At 42.8% G+C, this 22,625-nt stretch overlaps 1 protein-coding gene and 1 long non-coding RNA gene across 2 annotated transcripts in view; one reads left to right on the top strand and one right to left on the bottom strand.

Annotated features, from left to right (window-relative positions):
• Positions 1-22,625, bottom strand: part of LOC142046567 (uncharacterized) — a 1,033,250-nt gene that overhangs the window by 695,801 nt on the left and 314,824 nt on the right. The window lies entirely within an intron of this gene.
• Positions 1-22,625, top strand: part of MDN1 (midasin AAA ATPase 1) — a 217,883-nt gene that overhangs the window by 124,521 nt on the left and 70,737 nt on the right. Inside the window, exons 50-63 of the mRNA XM_075063473.1 lie at positions 1,066-1,179; positions 2,425-2,557; positions 3,389-3,498; positions 4,899-5,032; positions 6,175-6,335; positions 6,746-6,927; positions 10,081-10,093; positions 12,864-12,996; positions 14,047-14,217; positions 16,705-16,919; positions 17,025-17,412; positions 17,645-17,754; positions 19,286-19,985; positions 21,647-21,808. Coding sequence (XP_074919574.1) covers positions 1,066-1,179; positions 2,425-2,557; positions 3,389-3,498; positions 4,899-5,032; positions 6,175-6,335; positions 6,746-6,927; positions 10,081-10,093; positions 12,864-12,996; positions 14,047-14,217; positions 16,705-16,919; positions 17,025-17,412; positions 17,645-17,754; positions 19,286-19,985; positions 21,647-21,808 — 2,726 coding nt within the window. The remainder of the gene's footprint in view (positions 1-1,065; positions 1,180-2,424; positions 2,558-3,388; positions 3,499-4,898; positions 5,033-6,174; positions 6,336-6,745; positions 6,928-10,080; positions 10,094-12,863; positions 12,997-14,046; positions 14,218-16,704; positions 16,920-17,024; positions 17,413-17,644; positions 17,755-19,285; positions 19,986-21,646; positions 21,809-22,625) is intronic.

Below are 22,625 nucleotides of genomic sequence, written 5' to 3'. Positions count from 1 at the left end.
ATTTAAACCTTGCAGCCTTATTTGTTTGGGACATCCTTTCACATGAATGGAACATACAGCCACAGGGGAAAACTGCATAACTGTGCGTGCTTGGAAAGACTATCACCAGTGTAATAGTTCACAATGCTGGCATTTAAATGATCATCATAAATAAAGACTTAGGCTCCTTTGAAAATCCCAGTTGAAGGGAATTAAATGCTCAATAGGATTTGAGTATCTAACTCCCTTAAGATCCTTTGAAAATCCCAATATTCATTAATATCACATTGCAATGGATAGGATTCACACTCTCAATGCTATTATTTTTCTCCAGACAACCATGTGTGTGTTAGAGGGTCAATCCATCCTCATCATCATATCCACTCATTATACTCCACATCTGAACATAGCCACTTTATGAACTTCATACCCTCATATCTCAATGTCTGTAGTTTGATCCATCAACCTTTTACCCCCAATCGGGGATATTACAGATTATGTATTCCTTATGCCACCCGATCTTAACCAAACTTTGCACCCTTGATAATCTGTATGTTATTCCCTGATAACCAGAAACTTCTGTGCTTAAACTCTGTATCGTTCACTCTTTTTTTTTTAAGATCTTAATAAAATTTTTATAATCTGAAATTGTAACCAGAAAATATTGCAAATGTCTAGAAAATTATTTGACTGAAAGTTAGATTCTGTAGAAAACATCAGTGATAGATAATAAATAAATCCATGGGAGTTAGATACGTCACTTGCAGTGACTTTTGAAAACCAGACCCTAAAAATCGTAGCAGTAAATGGAAATTCCCATGTGTCAATTTCTTGTGTTGTACACTGCTTTATCTGTTTGACAATCAAGACTAAGCAATCTGAAGCCGATTGAGATCAGATTGTTGCAGTGCACACTGTTACGGGCCTTCTGAAAGACTGATCTGCTATCTGCAGTTAGTGTAGAAAGAGGGCAACCCTTAACTGGGCAGAGGAGATTTTGGCTGGCACATCTTGAGTATTTTTGTTGACTGACTGTGCTTTGTACCTTCAAATCTAAACACTCCTAACTATTATTCTCACCTACAGATTCAGTGCGCGCTCAGCTAGAAGCTGGTGCTGCATCGCTGAATAGTTTCTACTCCAGTCCTCACTCTGCTGCAATCAGTAATGTGATCAAGTTGCTACAGCCAAACATGACAGGTACCTTTGCTTCCTCCTCCTCCTTTTCCCACCCATCCCCCCAGTCATTTGTGCTTCCTGTTTTTCTTTAAAGGAGTGAAGACTGCAGGAAGATTGCGTTCTGAATGTGTCACAGCTTAACTGCTTAACAAAAATAGTTACGCATTATGATTCTGAAAGTGGAACTTGCAAGTTCGGTGGATTGGTGATATGCAAAATATTGTGAAGTTCACTGGAATTAGCCTTAAATTGGAGTGTGGTTCCTTCTGAAATATTTTGAAAGTGGTTATACAGTACACATGTGGCACCATGGAGAGTGCTACTCTTGTACCATTCTCTTGGTTAGAAGTAGGTAATGTTGAAAAACATGGTTACTATGTTAGGGTAATAGGCCACTCCACCTTGAATGGTCCTCTAGAATATGTGCTACTTACCTATGCTAAACAGTCTACTCACCTTGTGTTTAGCTGTGATGCTCCGAGTACCTTTCCCACACCTGAAGAAGAGCTCTGTGTGGCTCGAAAGCTTGTCTCTCTCACCAACAGAAGTTGGTCCAATAAAAGATATTCCGTCACCCACCTTGTATCTCAGGTTAACATTTGGCATTTACAGAAATTCACAAAGGAATGGATAGATTTCAAAAGAATGATAAAGATACGGCTTTAATCTAGAGCTGTGCAGGACGAGGCCGGAAAGTGCACCTCCTCAGGAGTATTATGCCGTAGTAAGACCTGCCTGTTGGGATGGCAGAAACTTTCTGGAGCTTTGGAAATTGCTGTTATCCCTAGTGTGTAGATGGGGACTGGGGCACAGACACTGTGACTTGCCCAAGGTCACACAGGAAGTCTGTGGTGAATTAGGGAACTGAACCTGTATCTGAAGTGCCCTCCTGGTGCCCTAACCAGTGACCACCTCGCACTTATCACTGTGTTTCCACGGCCTACAGTCAAATTACTGCTGCCTTCCACGTGGGTACTCTGTGGGAAGGGGCTTTCCCGCTGTACCTCTCTTCCTCTCACATGGCTGCACTGGAGATTATCCCATCCCCAAAATTAATAAATAGTTGAAAGAATAGCTGACCTCATGAGACTTATTTGCATGCTGAAATTGTCCATTGCAGTTGGTGATACCCCAGTTCTGCTAGTGGTCTCTCTCATTACATTTATGGAAATCCGTAATTATTTCTTGGAGGGGTGGAGAAAGAAAAGCAATACTATTTTTATTTGGCAAAACACTGTCTTTCTCTGTAACTGCTTGCCTTACCAGATGAACAAGTGATGCCACTGGATCCAAGATGGAATATGCAGTTTTTGAATATCATTAGAAATTCAATGAACTTTGACACAGAAGTGGAACACACAGATCAGCTTTTTGTCCTTCTGATGTCTGTAGCAAACCGGTGGGTTAAGAAAAATGGAGAGGGGAAGCCTGGTGGCTTGTGAAGTTAACATTGTGATTCTAGCCAATGCTGTTGTGATTATTGCCAATGTTCCTCGTGAGCGTTTTGCTTAAATTTTGACAGATAAGGTCTAAAATGCTAGGCTTGGGTTTTTTGGCTGTAACATTTGAAAATCTAAATCTTCAGCTCCTGCTTTTGCTCTTGGGTTACAGACAGGCTGGAGACTGCCCCTCTGCTGATGGCATAGGGGAAGAGCACGTGGTAGTTTAGCAGCAGTTGTTCTGGAACACTCCCCCCCAAAAAATAGAACCAGGAGGAGAAGCAGAAAGCATAAAAGTGGTTCTGTAATGCTACTGACTTCAGACTCAAAACAACTTTTTGTAGGGAAGAAAGCAACTAGGCTCCCTTTCCCCTATTGCTCTTCATTTTAAATAAAAGGGGGTGAATGGGCAAGTTATAAAGTAAAACTGAGTTCAGAGTAAAAAGATGGTTCTTGCCACCTGGCAAATGCTAACTTCCCACATACTCACCTATAGTTGCATGGATTCTGCAGCATAATTGCGGAGTACCTTTTCCTTTGTGAATAGACAGAAAAATATTTTTTTGTGTTCCAGGAAAGTCTAAAAATTGAAATTTCAATTAAACATCCTTTGCAGGCCAGATTTAAGCTATCTGACATGTCACTGTTCAGACTTTTGATTCTCGCTTCAGATAGTTAGTACTGAGATATCAAATCTCCTAATATGCTCTACCCTCCCTAATATGGTATAGAGGCTTTTCAGCTGGTCATGTCCGACTTTTCCTAACACCTTTATGTTGTTTTTAATTCAGGGCAATATTATTTCTTGACCGGGAAAAAAGGAACTATATTGAGAAGAACTTGATTACTAGCAAAAAGTTGAGAACTAGTGCCTTAAGAATGTCTCTAGAGTTCCATAAAGGTAGGACTGATGATCTCATTGTTTCTTTTACTGCATAATATGTTTAATGAATAAGAAAAGATTCAGTTTCAAAAGCTCAGTTACCCCAAGCATGATTTTATACTGCCCATTGTATGTGTGAAGGTTGTATACATTTATGTAACGCATGCAGACTAGAGCTATAGCAAGATAAAATATTACTCTAGTAGAGTAAGTTCGCCCCTCTAGTAGAGTAGAGTATGTGTGGATAATTTCTCTCTCCTAAACAAATATGTATATGTGTAGAGAGAGTGACATTGCATGCCTTTATTGGTAACTGCTATAAAAAGGGTGTTTAGTGGAAATTGGAGAGGAGTAAAGCTTCTTCAGACTTTCCACTTCCTTTTGGTTTGCAACAGGAGCAATGTGCATTTGTAGTTTAAGTGGGAAGACTTGATGACAAACACCAATCAGTGTCTCGTATAGCAACTTTTTGGCACTAGTATTGTTGATATTAAGTTAATATTAAAATTATTTTATTAAATACAGCATCATTTTGTAAACTTGGGTTAGTAAAGATTGGCATTTACTCTGCCAGCTGGATTTTTAATCATGTATTCTGTATTTTTGCTGAGCCAACTGCATTGAGCAGGTTTAGTTTTGTTTGTGCTTTTCCAGAGAATGCATGGGCAAAAACTGACTAAATATCAAAGCTTACATATGTTCTGTGGTCTAAAGATCATTGTCCTTCTGGATCACTGAGAAACTGCAATAAGTTGACTTGATGGCCAGATGAGAAGTAGAATGACAAATGAAAAGAGAGAAGGGTCTGTGTAGCTAATCTGCTAGGTCTTACCTTTTTGCTCTGTGATGCTGTCACTTTCCCAATTGACAATTTATTTCTTGTCATGGTATAAGAATTCCTCTTTCTGAACTTTCCCAGTGTAACATACACATAAACTGTTTCACTGCTAGTGGCACATGATCTCACTGGCCATACTTAACTCCCCGAGCAGAGAAGAAATTAAACTGCATGTAATAAAGGGAAAGAGATGGGATCTGTGGCTAGTGGATTTTTTTATCTCAGGAAAAGCTTAGTTTCAGTCCTGCAATTTTATCAGTTTACAGTTTGAATTCCGCCTCAGAAGAAAGTCGGTCACAACATGACTTTCACTTCACAATTGCCTTTAGTTGACTGACCTATGTTGCCTCCATATTTGCAGTATTCCCTATCCTACCTACTTAGAAGTGATAGGGAATGCTGCAGATACTGAGGAAATACGTAGTTACACAAGTAAAAACTGAAGTTTTCAAACAGTGACGGCAGTAATCGAGAGATATGGTGGCCAGAGATTAACTCTTCTGTGTTACTTTGTGTAGATGGAATATTATAACTTTTACCCCTCTTTTTTTTTTTTTTTTGTTCTAATCTTTAAATCAAGATCCAGGGAGTTATAACTCTCTTCCACATGCTATTGTGGCCAATCTTGCCGCTTTCTTTGAACTTTGGGATGCCTTTATGTTACACTGGGTGAAGTCATCTCAAGTGACCTTAACAGATGACAGTGTGCATGAGGTGAGTCGAGTTTTTAAATTGCTCTTACTACAGTTATTTATGATCCAGAATTCTGGAGGAGCTTCTCCATTTTTAGTCCCGTGGACTCTGAAATAAACGGCAGGGTTGTGGTTAGAATGTTGAATGTGATCATTTGTATGGTGTCATGTGTAACAGGTTACGCCAATCTGCAAATTTATAGTAAACTGTTGTGTCCATTATCCACCACTCTTTATTCTAAAACAGTGGTTTTCAACCTTTTTTCATTTGCGGACCCCTAAAAATTTTCAAATGGATGTGCAGACACCTTTGGAATTCGTAAGCATAGTCTGCGGACTCCTAGGGATCTGCAGACCATAGGTTAAACACCACTGTTCTAAGATAACATGTAGGTTTTCAACATACTTTCATTACTTCCTTTTATATCAACTCTTCCCTTCACCTCAAACAATTCAAAATGCTTTTGTTAAAATTTCCCACCACATAGATCATGCCACTCGTCAAATCCCTTCACTGGCTTCTTCTCACTTTCTACATCAAGTTCAGTTTTCTCATCCCCTCATACCTGAACAAGTCTATTTCTTCTTACATCTCTGCTCTCATTTCTACTTACTTAACACCCCCAACCTCCCTTTTAACATAGCCCTTTAACATAGCCTTTGTGTCTTTCACTCTTTCTTGCCCTCTCCTTTTTCCATGCCACTTTGTATACTTGGAATTCCTTCTCCCATAATGTACGAAACAGTTTCCCCCTCCATCTAGATTCTGTTTTAAAGCCTCTTGCAACAAAACCTTTTAAAGGTAATCTCCAGCAATAACTTTGCTGCTTTAAAGCTATACCTTCTTCATTTGGTGTGTTGTCTGAATTGTATTGTCCATATCTAATTTAGATTGTAAAATCCTTGAAGGAGGTCCGTCTTGCTTTGTGCTCTGTTTCATACACTGATGGGGATCAGTTAACAATGGAGTCTACAGTTGCTAATATTTTTAGAACACGTAGGTAAACCAGTGGAGGACAAATCTCTTGATTTAAAACATAATACTGTCTAATTATGAGAGCAGCAGAGTGAGGAACATCAGTGCCCCAACTACAATGCAAGATGTACTGTAATATGCCAGGCTTCAGAGATGGGAAGGCTATAACCTTCCTGATTTGCCTATAGATCTTCTACTGCTTGCTGTGGCGTGACCGGTTTTGGGCAGCATCTGACACTCTGACGGTGGATTCTCCAGGCTTGGCACTCCTATCGCTTCACTGGCACTGGGTTGTGAAGCATTTAATCAACAGAATTCCTCAGATGCTGACTGGACACGAGCAGCACAAGTAGGTTGTTTAGCTCATGCATAATGCAACTAATTGGAAGAGTGCCCCCTTCTCCCTCCCAGGACCCCTTTGCTACATTGTGGCCATATTAAACAGTTACTTTAGCGTTCTTTTTAAAATACACCAGCCAAAACTGATAAGATTCATTTACTCTGTAAGAACAGGTATTGATGTTTGTTCTGTTCCACTCTCACTGCAAGCACAACTGTATTAGCTGAATGAGTTTGTTTTAGAACTTCTGACGTTTCTTAGCATTGGCCCCATCCTCAGTGAAGATGTGCCTATATGTAATTTTCTCCAGCACACTTTTTTCTCCTATACTCCACCAAAAAATGGAAGTTTCTTGTTGCATGTCTTTTTGCTTTTACCCTCTTGGACTTTTTGAAAACTTATTTCCTTTCTGCTTGAAGGGCTTCCAAGGAAATTCAGTCTGTTTCACAGCAGATTCAGAGCTGTTTGGCCAGTCCTGCTGGTATTTCTATTGGTGTAAAGAAACTGCAGATGTCTCTTGGGAGACCTCTTCCTTTCAAGGTACATTATTCCATTTGTAACAGAATGTTTTGGACAACTATAGCACCTTGCTTTCAAGGATGTTGAAGTACATCACAAACATTCCTTAAGGCTCTCAGCAAATCTCTTTAGGGGTCTTGTACTATTATACTCATTTCCCACGCCAATGAACAGGCACACTGATTTCCCTGGATTCATAAGAATGACTAATGCTAATTTTAACATTTTTTTAATACGAATTTCTTTCTGAAATGTATCAGCTGTCTAAATTAGTAACAACATATTTGATGGGTTGTCCAGAGAAGCAGTTCTTCAACAAACAGCTTAGGGTGTTGCATGAGTATGGAGATATTTCTGCTGTAAAGTAGTCCTGGATATTTGTGAATTTCAAACTAGGCAGAACAAGGGAGGTACACCCCCAGTGTGAACTGCACCATGCCTTTTCAAACCAAATCATTGTTGGTAGATTTTAGTTTGGCCTAGTTGACAGTTTTACCTCCAGGCCTTCTATAAAAGAGTAAACTGCTGAAAGAATTAACTTAAAAAGTAAACCTAAATCACCTTTTCAGAAGTGATATAGGCACTTAGGAGCCTAACTTTACTGAAAGTCAGTAGGTCTTAGCTTTCAAAAGGCAAGAAGGTATTTAGGCACGAAGGCACCTAAAGATTCAAGTAGGTGCTTGATGGAATTTTCAGAAGTACCTAGTGTGTCTAACTCCCATTGATTTCAATCCCGGTAGTCATCTCTCTATATCTTTAGGTTTACAATCTGGCTCTTGGGCCCAGATTTTTAAAGGTAGTTAGGCACTGCTGTGCTCCTCTGTGCCACTTGTAACTGAATTAGGCACCTAAATTCCTTTTGAAAATGAGACTTAGGCTTTCAAATAAGTTATACATTACAACATAATGCCTAAATACTTCTAAAAATTTGGGGCTTGGGGCCAACATCATGTTTGAAAGTGGGATTTGAAAGTTGGGTACTTTTAAAAAATAATTTTAAAAATTTACCCCTGGTTCCTACTTGACAGCCTTCATTCAGTCTAACTTCTGCCTCACCCTCACTTCCCTTGAATGGGTCATATACCCAAACTGTTCACACTGATAGTACTCAATGATCAGGATTCCTGCAGTGGCTCTCAATCTTTTTTTGGTTCAGGCCTTGTAAACTTTGATGGTCTGTTGTGACCCTGTAACTATCTTTAGTACAAAAAACGTGGTTTACCAAATATTTCTTAATCACAATACATAATATACACAGTAATGTAATAAGAAGTAAATAAGTATTAAATAAATAGTCTCTGTATACCAGATTGGTGGCTTTTGCTGCGCCTATCACCTGGGCCTGGCTGGGCTTGGCTCTCCACTGCAGGTGTTGTGACTTCCAGGATCACAGCACTGCTCAGGTTGGCCCAGCCCTTGTGACGGGGGCTAGGCCAAATTTGTGAAAGTGACATTGCAAGTTGGCGTATAGGGTTGCAGCACCACCGCCTAAATTTGGGCTGTCTGGCCCCTTGTCAGAATGATGAAGGGGCAACTGGGCCAATCCTGAGCAGCACTGGGATCCCATGCACCAGATTATAGTGCCTGGAGCGGGAAGCTGAGTCCAGCCAGCCCCAGGTACTGGAGCTGCAGGAGCTGACCCTGCGCAGGGCGATCCCTAACCATTTGGGTGCCCTACGCAGCCCCCCGGCTTCCCTCCTGGGTCTAGGAGGCAGGAACTGTGGGGGGCCACTTTTGGGGGCCCCACAGGCCCAGAGTGGCCTGGGGGGATTAGTGGGGAGCTGGGAGCAGTCTGCTCTGCTTCCCTCGCCCTGGCCCCGGCCTTGTCATTTGGGGGAGGGAGCTTGGGGGAAGGGATCCTCCTCCCCCCACCACTACTCACCAGCAGCGGCAGGAAGTGGAGCAGCCCAGCCCCAGCCCGCTCTACTCCACCAGCTTCCAGCCGTGGTGCTCTGCTTCTCGCCGCTGGTGATAGCCTTTCCTGCCCTGCCCTCCCTCCCCCTCACTGAGCCTCCTTTGACACTTTCTGACAACCCAATTTAAGAAACCCTGATTTAGAGAGCTGCCGTTTAAAATTGCCTTCAGCCTTCTGCAGTGTTCCCCACCTCGCTTCTTTAGAGAGAGATGGCAGCACTAACCACTGAACAGGTGATGCTATCTCTTCAGTTGTTAAATTATGAGGCATATTCTGCATTCGATTGACTAGTATTCAATTGCTTGGGGAAGGAGCGTCCATCCTTCCAAACTTCCCTAAGCAGCTAATGCATTATTGGAATGAGCTAATATGAAAAGCACTGCGGTACATTTTCAAAGCAGGATGTAGAAAGACTTAACAATATAAACTAGTTAATGTCAATACAGCATAGATGGTTCCAGGTATGTCTTTGTAAACACACTGTCATACAATTGTTAACACGTAGTACATGCCTGATGATCAGCGAGAGATGAACGTGTTAATTTTCACATCATTTTAGTAATTTTATTTGTCTTTTCCAATTTACACAAAGCGAATCTTAAATACTAATCCATTGACCAGTTACCTCAACATACCCATCTTTGTAATGTTGGATTGAAAACATAAAGGAGATGAAGCATTAAGAATTGGTGTTAAATTGTGCATAAAGTTGCACACTATTTGCATGTGTAAGTACTCTGATTTAGAAAGCATGAGCACAATGTTAGTGGGCCATTGATCATGTTCATTATGTCATTATAACCTTTGAAACAAAACTATTGATTGTTTAAATATCTTTTCTTGGGGTTTTTTTTTTGTTTTTTGTTTTTGGATTTTTTTTTTTTTTTTTTTTTTTTTTTTTTTTTTTACATTGCAGGTACTGGGGTGGAGTCTGTTCCTCTCAGTGAAAGAAACTTGCAAGCATCAACATCCTAGAGATGAGATCTGCCTTTGGGAAACCGATGGCAGGACGAAATCTGTTGTCTGAAAACTGCTGCCACTGGATGGGAAATAAAGAAAGCACTTGCTGCGAGCCAAGGGTCTGGTCTCAGAGTAATCATTTAGAAGATGTAATCCAGTAAATAATTTGCCTATATGTGACAGTCAAGTACAGTTAGAAGCACAGTTTCAAAACATCTATCTTATGTTTTATTTCATCTAGAATTTTTCTTTCTCATTTGTATCTGTGTGAACGAGCAGTTCCTTTCAGATTTGCTGCTTGGAGTGTTAATGATAAATAAGTGTTTATGTGCTTCATGTGCTTTTATCCCCCATTAACAGGTGAATTAAGGACGTTTGTGAATTTACAATGTTCACACTGAAAGCAGGAGAGTTAAGCTTGGCATCGAGAAGAATTCAACTGAAGACACTGTCCCAGTCAGTTGACTCTGCTTCATTAATCCAGCTCTGTAGCAGGATTCAGCTGTGGCCTGCAATGGAGTTTTGGCAGTGCTGGCAGTACAACTGACAGCAGATTGTGTAACTAAGGCTGTCTAAGAAGGTGGGGGAAGCTGCAGTCTTTTTTTTTAAATTAAATTTAGAATCTGTTGTCAAGTTACGAGGATCAGTGCGCTACTATCTTTGCTTACAGGTGAAACATATATCATTCTTATCTATATCAAAACCACATTCTGGGACCAGGCCGATGCAAGGAAGTTTCGCACCCTAGGTGGAAACTCCCACCTTGCGCCTTCCCTCCCCCCGTGGCAGCTCCCCCTGCCCTGAGCTGCCCCCCACCCCCACCCCGTGGCAGCTTCTCCCCTGTGCCACCCTGGGAGACGTGCAACACCTCCCCATCCCAGATCACCTCTGCTCCGCATCCTCCCCGAGCACGCCGCACCCGCTCTAATTCTCCTCCCCTCCCAGGCTTGCGGTGCCAAACAGCTGATAGGCGCTGCAAGCCTGGGAGGCGGGAAAAATGGAGCAGCAACCATGCGCTCGGGGAGGAACCACTCTAAAAATAAATAAATAAATAAAAATTGGGGGCACCGCTTTTTGGTGCCCCCAAATCTTGGCGCCCTAGGTAACTGCCTAGTTCGCTTTAATGGTAGCATCGGCCCTGCTTAGGACATAAAACCAAAGTGAAATGTCTAAGAAATTGTTTAAACTTGAGTATTTTCTAGCTTTCGTGCCATCAGCTCTTGGGCAGACATGGGATTTTTATTGAAGTGATTATACTAAAGCTACGGCTACATTATCAGCTGGGGCCAGGTGGGAGGGGCGATTCTCTGCTCCGGTGCACACATTCATGCTCACTGTCATTGAGTTAGCACCAATATAAATAGCAGCATAGCTGTGGTAGCACTGGTAATAGCAACAGAGGCATGGCTGAGCAGTGCCAAGTACATACCCACTGGTTTCAGGCAGGTTTGTACTAGGCACAGTTCAGCTGTGCCTCCACTACAGCTACACTGCTATTTACTTTTGCACTAGCTTGATGAGAGCTGGCGAAAGTATGTGTTTGCGAGCAGGTGAATCACCCCCTCAGTTGCAATGTAGGCATAGCATAACTCTGCTGTTCAAGCCACCTGGAATAATATATTTAGACTATAAAAAGAAATATCTTTAACGGTAGAATGGATTATGATAGCACCAGAAGAAAGCCCATGGTTTTACTAGGAAGTAATTTTTTTTTCTAAGCCTGTTTGTTAGTCCTTTAATTCTCAGTCCTCTGTCAAGACTTCATGGTCGTATTCTTGAGCTCCTGTAAAAAGTTCAATAAGAGCTTGAGAAGCAAGAGATCTACACAACACAATGAGCATCATCAAAAGGGACGTATTTACAAGTGCAATTTGTGCAAACAGAATATAGGAAAAAAAAAGAAGTAAAATGTACACACACAGTTGGCCATTTGAATTAAATTACCCCATATACTTGATCATAAGCCAGTTCATTTATAAGCTGACCCCCCACAAGATGGATAAGTAAAAATGGAAAATTTTTATAACCTGTTCATAAGCTGACCCTATAATTCAGGGGTCAGCAAACTTTGGCTCCTGGGCCATCAGGATAAGCCGCTTGTGGACTGAGATGGTTTGTTTATCTCGAGCCTCCACAGGCACAGATGTAATCCTAAGTAAACAGAGTGTCCCGGTGTGCCAGCTGCTTACCCTGATGGGCCGGTAAAGCAGCTGATGGGGAAATTTTGGGGTGGGGGAGAAGCTGGGAGTCAGGAAAGTAACCCCTCTGACCACCCTCCACATGACCTCACCCCTAGCCCGGGACCCCCACACTCTCCCCATCCCATCCCTTCCCACCTTATCTGGGGAGGGCCAGGAATGGATGTCACTGGCCTGACTGGAGCTGCTCTGGTAGACTGGACGGCGCGGCCGCAGCATGTTCCAGCAGGCTGGGCCGGGCGACCACAGTCTGCTCTGAGGGGCAAGGCCGAGTGGCACAGCTGCAGCCTGCCAGCCCCGGAGCTGCAGCCGCTTCAGAGGCTGGGGGGAGAGCAGCATGGCCAGGTGCGGAGAGACTCTGGCCCCACCTCTTCCCTTCTGGCTCTGCTGGCTGTGCGGCCTCTCCTTGCTCCCTCTGTTGGGGGGAGGGGCTGTGTCCCACCTCTCCCTCTCTATGCCTGTTCATAAGCTGACTCCCTTCTCTGGTGCTACCCTTTTTTTTACTAAAAAAATTCAGCTTATGAACGAGTATATACAGTAAATATTTTCATTGTTTCAAGTGGCTAAATATAGGTGTGATTTATGACTAATTACCAGTTCTTAGAAGAAAGCAACTCTGCATTATTGCATTGCCGAGAAAATGAGGTTTATAGAGTAGCTTCCGTAATGGAGCTTTAAAAAAATCTGGTGCACTCAAAACAGTGTCAGGATTTCAGTGAAAGTCATGTTTTTATAAAAGAACAGTAAAATGAGAAGGGGTGAAATTGCCTCTAAATGACTTGTTTATGGTCTCATTGAAAAAGTGTCACATAATTGATTTTGATCCCAGGAATATCCTGTTTCACACCTCTTTGCTACAGTCAAGACATTACTTTTTCTCGTTCAATTGTGCATTCAAGTTGCATACTATGTAGCATAGTTTTTTGTTGATAGTTTTTTCTTCAGCTACAGGGAGAACAGCAGTCAACAGGTGCGTATGTGTTCGGAGCTAAGTCAGTATGTAGCTTTTTGCCTTAAACTGACGCCAGCTGCCTCTCAACATCTGTGTGGACTGTGGCACTTGTTACATCACAATAAGGTAAGAACAAGTTTTAGTTTAATTTAGGCTTGCAGAAGTTTGTGTTCAAAATTCCATGAATGAGCGTTAATATCTGTAACATACTAGTATGCTTTCTGTGTCTAGTTCACAGGTTTACAACAGTAATAGTTCCAACACATCTTATTACTTGGGGGAAATGGTAGGCCAAATAAAAGTTATGAGCACAAAAGCAATATAATAGGAGACCTATAAACAATCTCAGGTCTAGCATTAAAATCTGTACATCTGTATGGTACTGTTCCCATTAATTGGTACGATACACCGTTCAAGGAAACCAATCAACCAGTTGACTTATTGTAGCCCACTTAAATTAAGACAATATGTAATGGTTTTGCTTTGTAGATAGATCAGTCTAAAACTCTTGTCTTCATTTCTATGACTAATGTGTATATATAATATAAAACATTTTTTGCCAAATCCTGCAGTCTGGAATAACATTGTGTGGCCTAGTTTCGTGTGTGTCATATTGCCTACATAGTAGGTAAATAGATTATAGCACTTCTGGCCGGTTAGAATTTAACAGTGACATGAGCATGTAGCTCCCATGGGCTTCAATACATCAACAAGTTCTCAACAAGTACTTTTGGCCAGATTGTCAAAGGGCTTTATCTGTTCTCTGGGCGTGTGGAACTCTGCGCACCATTGTGCAAAGTTGCACAGTCACAGAACAGAGGCTATGTTTGAAAAACTTGGCCTGTGAAGTTATACCTCACAACAGTGTGTGTGTGTGTGTGTGTGTGCGAGCGTGCGTGCGTGCGTCCATGCAGGGAAGGGAGAGAATGGAAGCTGCGGCTGGGCACAGACCCCTGGTGGGAAGCTATTGTGTGGGAGTATAGTTTTTTTCAGAGGTGATGTAAACCATACTCTGTGATGCTAAAGAAGACTAAAGGTGATAATATCTCCATCAGAAAAGAATTTCTCTCACACATTCTATTCAGTGTTTTTTCTCATTTCAAGCATAATAATTTTCTTGCGCTGCCAGTAAATTATTTTAGGAGACTTGAGTTTTTTTTTCTCTCTCACTTTTAGGTATCCCATGAAGAAATGTCTCTTCTGTGGTCAGAACTGGTCAGTAGCATATTAGAGTTCTTCTGGCACAGTACTGTAACCACAGATCCGGAGTACTGGTTAACCTGGAAGCCGCTACCTGGTGCAGAGGAAAAGAAAATGCCTAAATCTCCTATGTACCGTTTTATGAAGGTTTGTGTGTTGTGACAAAATTGGATAGCTAGACTAAGATAAAGTGTCTATTTTAAAATAGTTTTGCTAAGAAATTTTAGAAATAAACATCTTGTTTTCCAGTTCTGTACCTGAAGTATTCTAAGATTAGTCAAATAATGTGATTTTTCCTTTTCCTGCAGCATTATGAAAAGAATAGTGATTGAGCAGCTTTAGTTAAGGAAACTGGGGAGGCTTTCAAATTTCATCTTAGTCCTCTTGATACATAAAGTAAAAGTTTTTCCCAACTAGGGGCCCGTGGTCTCACTCCTTACTAGGACTGTGAGATGATTGGGCTTCGGTCTACCTGTTGGCATTGGATGACCTTTGAGTCATCTAATTTTTCGTATTCTTTGCAAGCTAACAGCTCCATAATGAGCTATATAGATCTACTCAGTGGTTTGAGCATTGGCCTGCTAAACCCAGGGTCGTGAGTTCAATCCTTGAGGGGGCCTGTCATATATAGATAGCTAAGGGTTAATGTTTCTTTTACCTGTAAAGGGTTAACAAAGGGAACCAAACACCTGACCAGAGGACCAATCAGGAAACCGCATTTTTCCAAGTCAGGGAGGGAATTTTTGGGGTCTGAGTCTTTTGCCTGTCTCTCAGCTATGAGAAGGTTCTTTCTATCTTCTAATCTTCTGTTTCCAAATTGTAAGTACAGGTAGAAAAACAATATAGGCTTTTATGTTGTTTTGTTTGTATTTACATGTGTGTAGTTTGCTGGAATGTTTCAAATTGGATATCTTTTTTGAATCAGACTGTTTATTCATATTTTTCTTATAAGCAATAGCCCTGTATTGTCACTTGATACAGAGATTATGTTCATGTCTTTTTCTTTCTTTTATATAAATTTTCTTTTTAAGACTTGTTGAGTTTTTCTCTCTGGATAGGCTAAAGGACGAAGGGAGGGAATTTCTTTGTGTTAGATCTACGGAGGTAGCTCTGCAGCACCAGGGAATTGGTGGAGGGGAGAGAAGAGAATCATTTCTGTTTCCTTGTATTGGGTTTGTCTCTTTGTGGAATAGAGGAGACATGCTTCTTGGTATTGTGATGTAAAAGAGATTGCATCAGTACTCCAGGTTTAGCCCAGAGAGGAAGTCTGGGGGAGAGAGAGGGAAGGAAGTGGGTTATTTCTTTGTTGTGAGACTCAGGTCTCTGAGTCTCGGGTCCCTGCAGTAAGGTTTTGGGGAGACCAGAGGGGGCCAAAACCCTGGAATTTTTGGATGGTGGCAGCGAGATCAAAGCTAAGCTGGTAATTAAGCTTAGAAGGGTTCATGCTAGGCACCCAGATTTTTGGACGCTAAGGTCCAGATTTGGGAGTTAGGCTTATGATATGGTGGCAGAGGTGGGATCTGGGGCAAAAATTGCTCCTGCTAGTGAAGGCAGGGGGCTGGACTTGATGTCCTGTCAAGGTCCCTTCTAGTTCTAGGAGATTGGTATATCTCCAATTATTATTTATTACTCAGCAACAGGTTGTATTCTTTTTTGAGTGCTTGCTCACATCCATTCCATGCTAGGTTTGTGTGCACCGTGTACATAGGTTTTTTGGGGGTTTTTTTGGTAGTATATTATGTAGTTATTGTAGGTAGTATATATAGTTCTTCGTGTATATAGTTGTGTGTGAATAGTTGCCCCTTCCATCAAGGGACTTTCACCCTGGTCACGGGCTTCAAGCAAAAACTCTGCAAGAGCTATAAAATAGAGAACAGGCTATGTTTAAGTGTTATCAACTGGGGGAAAGGCCCTATATCCCCAGACTGAGATGCACCATTGGACTTTGAGCACCTAGACAATAAACCAGGGTAATTCCCAGGCAAAAAGGAGCTGTGTTAAAGCCCTGTTACCCAGAATTCAGCTGGTAGCCGGTCGAGAGCACAATGTGCAGGACTCTCTCATTTGTGCCTTGCCAAGGAGCTTGCACCTGGCATGCAGCGCCAGCTCTGGCACCCTCCGAGGCCTTCACAAAGGGGGGCCATGAGTCAGTGTGGCCAGGCCATCTGTTCAGAAGGGCAGCTGTGGTGGGAGAGGGATAGTTTAATGGTTTGAGCATTGGCCTGCTAAACCCAGGGTTGTGAGTTCAATCCCTGAGGGGGCCATTTAGGGATCTAGGGCAAAAATCTACCTGGGGATTGGTCCTGCTTTGAGCAGGGAGCTGGACTAGATGGCCTCTTGAGGTCCCTTCCAACCCTAGTATTCTATGATTCTATGTTTTAAAACTCTAGTATAGACTTGTCTTGTTCAACTCCCAACATTTGTTAGCTGATAGAGGTGTACATGAGCATCGGCTGTGTGCATGTGAAAATCTGGAGATGCTCCACCATTTTATTTTTTTCTAATAGTTTTGCTGAAGTGAGCAATTATCTTGTAGTTTTGGTTAAAAGCCTTTCATAAAGCTTACCTTTGTGTAACTTAAAATAAGTGACGACATGCTATTAACACTACATATCTCTTAATCTTTTAATTTAGGGCCCAGGTATTTTGAATCGAGCAATTTTCTCAAAGTGCCTCTTTGAAATTCTAACTAGCAGCAGCAAGACAAGCCAGTGGGATGCGAGTGGCCTTCCTGTTCTGTCATCATCCCATGTGATACTGGGAGAGTGGATGGAGAGGGCACAACAGCTTCAAGAAGTCAACACAGTTTTGTGGACCAACATGTCTGTTTCTTCCATGGCAGAATTTAGGTACTATTGATGTCCTTCCTCTACACATCTTTTACCTAAACCAGCAATATTACAGAACCTTGTACTCACCAAGATGCCAATATCTTTTTATTCTTACTCCTTCAGGTGTACAGATTCCAGAATGCAGGATGTAATGTTATGTCGACAGCTCTTGGCTCTGATGGATCTGGTTCCAGTAGACCTACAAGAGGAATATTCACAGTGCTGTGATAAACTCTCCTCCAAGGACCCTGTGGCTTTTCAGTACATTCTCAAAGTACTTAAGGATGTTGCTGGTCAGGAGATACTGCCAAAAGAAGTCCTCTGTCTCTTACTGACCTGCTTGCAACAGTTCTTTGGGGAAGGAGAAGAAATTCAGGACCTATCAGAGACAGCTTGGCGAGGTAGCCTGTGGGTGAATATGGGTTTGGTGCAGATCCAGGTTTGGCTTCCACAGACTAGGTTTGATCCTGCAGTGAAAAGAGAATACAAACTCAAGTATGCCAAGGAGGAGGTGAGTGTGGCGTTTCTATCCCTTTTTTTTAAGCTCACTCCTACTTTGGAATACATTGCATTTGTGGCTGAAATTAATTTTAATTATACACAAGTGAATGCTGCAAAAGCATGAGCTCCATATTATAGTATCATTAGATTATTCAGTCATGTTTTCTTAAATCTCCTGGGAAGTGTCCTTTGTGTGCTACCTAAAAGAAAACCATAAAATTGTTTAATTTGTTCTTTACTAGTTACACCACCTGCAGTGTAAATGGAAGACGCTGAATTTGTCAGCACAGTTACATACAGGAAAAGATCTTGAAGATGAAGCAATTATCAGTTTCACTCATCCTCATATCAGGTAATGGGAGAAGCACTTAACTATTTTGTTGATGATTGAGAGAGGCCAGGGATATTCTTTGGGAGTCTCACCTGCTTACATGGTTTGGATTTCTCCCATTGCATTGTAATGTTGTTTGCATTGCTTTTTTAGAAATAATTTTTTGTTTGTATAGTTGAGTGGTCCCAAACTTTCGAGGGTCACGTCCCCTCTCACCCCATCTGTGTCTCCTCTTCCCCCTTCCCTCCTCCCCGAGCTGGGGCAGGAGTGGTGCTGTTGCTCCCAGGGATGAGGGATGGGATGTGGACAGGGGTAAGGGGCTTGAGTCTGGGGCCGTAGCTGGGGGTGGTTCTGGGGCCGGGCGCAAGGCTGGGAACAAAGCCACAGCCAGGGAGCGAGACTGGGGGCAAGATCGGAGCCACAGCTGGGCCATGGTGGGGACTGGCAGCTGGCCCCTGTCCAGGTGTGGAGCTGGAGCCATGGCTGGGGGCAGGGCTGGACCAGAGCTGCAGGTAGGATGGGGCTGGGTGGTGCTCCCTCCCCGCCCCCCTTGGGGGCTGGCCCAGGCCCATTTGCCCCTTCACACCCCCTGAATGTTCCTCCGTGCCCCCCTAGGGAGGTGTGCCCCACAGTTTGGAGATCTCTGGTATAGTTGATTCCGGGATAAAGACTTTGCATATCAGGATAGTAAAGGCACATAGAGAAACTATTTAGCGGAGCACAAATGCCTGATGATCACTCATGGTGGGTCACTGTGTCTGGGAGGTATGATTCCCAGCAGACTTGCACTAGCTCAGTTCAAACTAGCATGCTAAAAATAAGTGTCTGAGCCCATCCATCCCCCCAGGGGCCAAGCTCAGATGGCTGGCCCAAGCTTCCACCCATATTGCAACATCCACACTGCAAGCTAGCACAAGTCTGTCTACCCACACTGGGAATTACACTTCCCAGCTGCAGTGTAGACATACAACTTATGTCTAGGCAAGCCCTTAGGGTATGGCATTAACGACACTGGTATAATTTAAGTAGTACAACCCCCGAGTGTGAATGTAGTTATACCAATTTAAAGAGGCCGTATATCTCTATATGGGAAGAGGAATAAGCTATGCCAGTGTGAGGAACCTTTATACTGATGTGAAGCACTCTGATACTCCTAGAATTTGTGTTTCTTAAGCTGAGGAACTGGGGAAGAAATTTTAATGGGCAAGAGGCAACTCTCCTTTTGTACTGTTCTGAAACCTTCTGTACGCAAGAGATCGGATCAAACTCCAGCATGCGGTCGTTATTCACAGTTTTCCTCTGTTAACGAAAGTTCCTGATCTCATTTCGGCACACGCAAATTGCTTTGACAATTCGTTATTAGAAGTTACAGAGAATTAGAGCCAGTTCTTAATAGCTAAGCTTCATAAGGCATTTTCAGTAGTGCTGTCTCTTGGGAAATACTGCATTGCATAGGTGATACATATACTGTAGTCTTTTTGTACACCCTAATGGGATACTTATGTTTTATACTGTGCTTCTAAAATCGGTCAATATTTTTATTTCCTAATAGATTTCTACCCCAAAGAATGCAACAGCTGAAGGAACAAATAGGCAATCTTTCCAGAAAACAGGCCTTCAGACCCCAAGTCCCCCCATATGACTGCTTATACCAGGAGGTTCACCAATATGTCACCAGCATTGCACAAATTTCCACAGTCCAGGATCTCTTAGCCCGCCTTCTACAGTTCCTTCGTGGAAATAGGCCCAAGTCACTCCAGGCAGTACAGAACCTGCTAAACGAAGAAGCATCCTGGCAGCAATCTCACCATCAATTTAGAAAACACTTGGCAGAAGAATATGCTTTATACCCTGATGTTGTCACCCCACTGCAAGCTGCCATTTTACAGCTGCAGCATGGCATGAGACTATTGGCCTCTGAAGTTTATACAACACTCACTAGTATTGTCTGTCCAGCCAAACTTGACACCCTTGTTACTTCTTTGTTGGCATTTCCTTCTATTGGCCCCACCTTCCCCACTTACCTTGCACATGCAGATACTTTATGCTCAGTGCAATCTACGAACATCCTCTGTGGCCTTAAAAAGTTATCTCTGAAACGCTCTGAAGGAGAGTTTGATGAAAGGGTTCAGAGTTCATACCCGACTCAGGAACAGCTACTAGTGAATGCCTTATTGTATCTTCGATGCCATGTATTGTCAAAGGGAGAGCTGGACCAGAAATCTCTGCAGCTTTTCAGGCATCTGTGTCAGGTAAAGTCTCCTGAGTAAATGGAATAAATATTTCTAAAAGCCAAATGCCAGAGGTACAGTGTAGCTTTGCTTTCAACAGTAATGCCTAGATATGAGTCTCTCCTGCTGAACCAGAGTAACCTTCCAGAGTAATACAACATTCCATACTCTGTCAAAAGCAACAGTAGCAATTTTTTCAGAGAATTAAAAATGGTAATTATGTTTAATTCACTATGGTTCAGATATATTCAGACATAAAACCAAATCCTACCATACTTACTCCATGAAAAACTACCTTTCATTTCAGTGTGTGTGTGGAGGGGGTTCCTCTGAAAAGGGATTCAGTACTATAGGTAGAGTGCTACCAAATTCATGGTCCATTCTGGTCAATTTCATAGCCACAGGATTTGAAAATAAGTCAATTTCACATTTTCAGATGTTCGCATTTGAAATTTCACTGTGTTGTAATTGTGGGAGTCCTGACCCCAAACAAGATTGGAGTTGGGGGGCTTGCAAAACTGTTGTAAGAGGGTTGTGGGATTGCCACCCTCACTGCTGTGCTGCCTTCAGCTGCTAGTCTTGGCCAGCGGAGGATTAACGCATGGGCCCATGGGCCCTGGCCAATTTGAGGACCCCCTGGAAAAATGGACACTGCAAGCCCTGGCAGAAGCTGCAGGTTGGGAGCCCTGGCAGGAGTTTCTGGAGTTTAAGCACTGAGCCTGGGTCCTTGAGCCCCAATAGGAGCCGTGGGGCGGAAGCCACAAGCCCGACTCCCGGCCGGGATGGGGAGGAACAGAACTTTCTTTTCTCCCCCACAGCTGCTCTCCTGGGGAGATCAGACCCACCTCCAGGTACCTCCCCCAGCTGCAGGAAGCTGGGGCTGCTTCAGAGCAGAAGTGAGGGTGGTACACCCTCACTTCTGCACTGCTTCGGGAGGTGGCTCTGGTCTCCCCACCAAGAGTAGCGGAGCAGGCGAAAAGTAAGTCCTATCCCTTCCCAGCCCAGCCATGACTAGCAGCTGAGTCTGAGGCAGGGTAGGAACCCCCGGCTGGGGCGCCCCCAGCCCTGTCCTTCCCCTCCAATAGCTAGATTTTAGGGGGGGAGGTTTGATTTTTTTATTTTTTTTTATTTTTTTTTTTATGGCCCGTGACATGTTTTTCATGACGTGAATTTGGTAGGGTGCTAACTATAGGATTTGGCCCATGTTTGCATGATCTTTTTCAAACAGTTATCATAGGTGTGGTGTTCCAGGAATTTACAAGTGAAGTGTTACTGCAGTGTTCTCTCAGTGTGGTTTGGACACACGCAGGGCCGGCTCCAGCTTTTTTGCCACCCCAAGAAGCGAAGCAAAAAAAAGAAAAAGAAAAAGAAAAACCCAATTGAGCTGCCGCCAAAGTGCTGCCAAAGAGGAAGAGAGTGAGTGAAGGATCCGCCGCTGAATTGCCGCCTAAGACTGAAGCGGAGCGATTGAGTTGCAGCCGCCGACTGGAACGTGCCGCCCCTTTCTATTGGCTGACCCAGGCACCTGCTTCCTTTGCTGGTGCCTGGAGCTGGCCCGGGACACACTTAATAATATTGTATTCTGTGAAAAACAAAGACATTGCCTCAGTGCTGAGGCAAGTAGGGTTTGTGCGTGTGTATTATAATTTCTGAAGAATTCTCACAGTTTTCTGATTTCTCAGGCAATTATAAACGAATGGGATGAACAGGAGCGCTGCACCCAGGAGCAGGAGGAGCAAGAAAGTCATCTGTACAGATACAGGAGTAAGAGCCATGGAATGGGGCGAAGTGAGGAAGAGGAGGAAGAGAGAGAATTTAGGAGGAGATTCCCTCTCTATGAGAAGGTAGAAGAATAATAGTTTATAGAAAGATGCATTGTACAGTTTTAAAAAACTAACTTCTTTCATAGGGAGAAATGAATCAGTTTCTCTCTTCTCCAAGAGAAGAAAATGGGAAGGATTTTGAGATAATGGCACACTCTGTATGTACTGTTAAAATATTTTGTTCTTTTTAGTTTGTGGACAGTCGTCTTTGAATTTAAAGGCCATGTCTACGCATTCAGCACTGCAGTGGCTGATTCAGCTGTGCTGCTGCAGTGCGTCTGGTGAAGATGCTCTGTGCTGACAGGAGAGAGCTCTCCTATCAACATAATAAAACCACCTCCACGAGCAGCAGAAGCTCTGTTGGCTGGAGAAGCTTATGTCAGTGTAACTTATGTTGCTCTGGGGGCTGGTTTATTCGCATAATAACACGTAATTCTAAGCGACATAAGTTATGCTGACATAGCGTCAACTTAGCCAATGTTGTTCAGATGAATAAACTTTATAGGCAGTTTCTAAATGTAGTAAGAACACTTATTATGCAAAAGTAAGATGCTAGAACTTGATGGTGATCTGGTAAAACCTGATGAACCTGAAAAGTCTGCGAAAGAGAATACTTCTGCCTCCTATTTCCCCTCTTAAAAGAAGTTGTTTGAAACCATCAGATTATGCATGTAGCTAGCCTGTGTAACTATGTTCTCACTGTTTCTCTCTTCCCCTTCTCTCTCATTGGACTTGTCTTCACACTGGCAAGGTGTGAAGCTTAGGTCGACTTCCCCTGGTGTCTTCACTGTGCTGTGTCAACGGGAGACGCTCTCCAGTCGACTTCCCTTACTCTTCT

Source organism: Chelonoidis abingdonii, chromosome 3 (assembly GCF_003597395.2).
Source record: "Chelonoidis abingdonii isolate Lonesome George chromosome 3, CheloAbing_2.0, whole genome shotgun sequence".
NCBI classification, from domain to species: domain Eukaryota; kingdom Metazoa; phylum Chordata; order Testudines; family Testudinidae; genus Chelonoidis; species Chelonoidis abingdonii.
The sequence above is the reverse complement of the archived record's forward strand: the minus strand, read 5'-3'. Positions and strand labels throughout refer to the sequence as shown.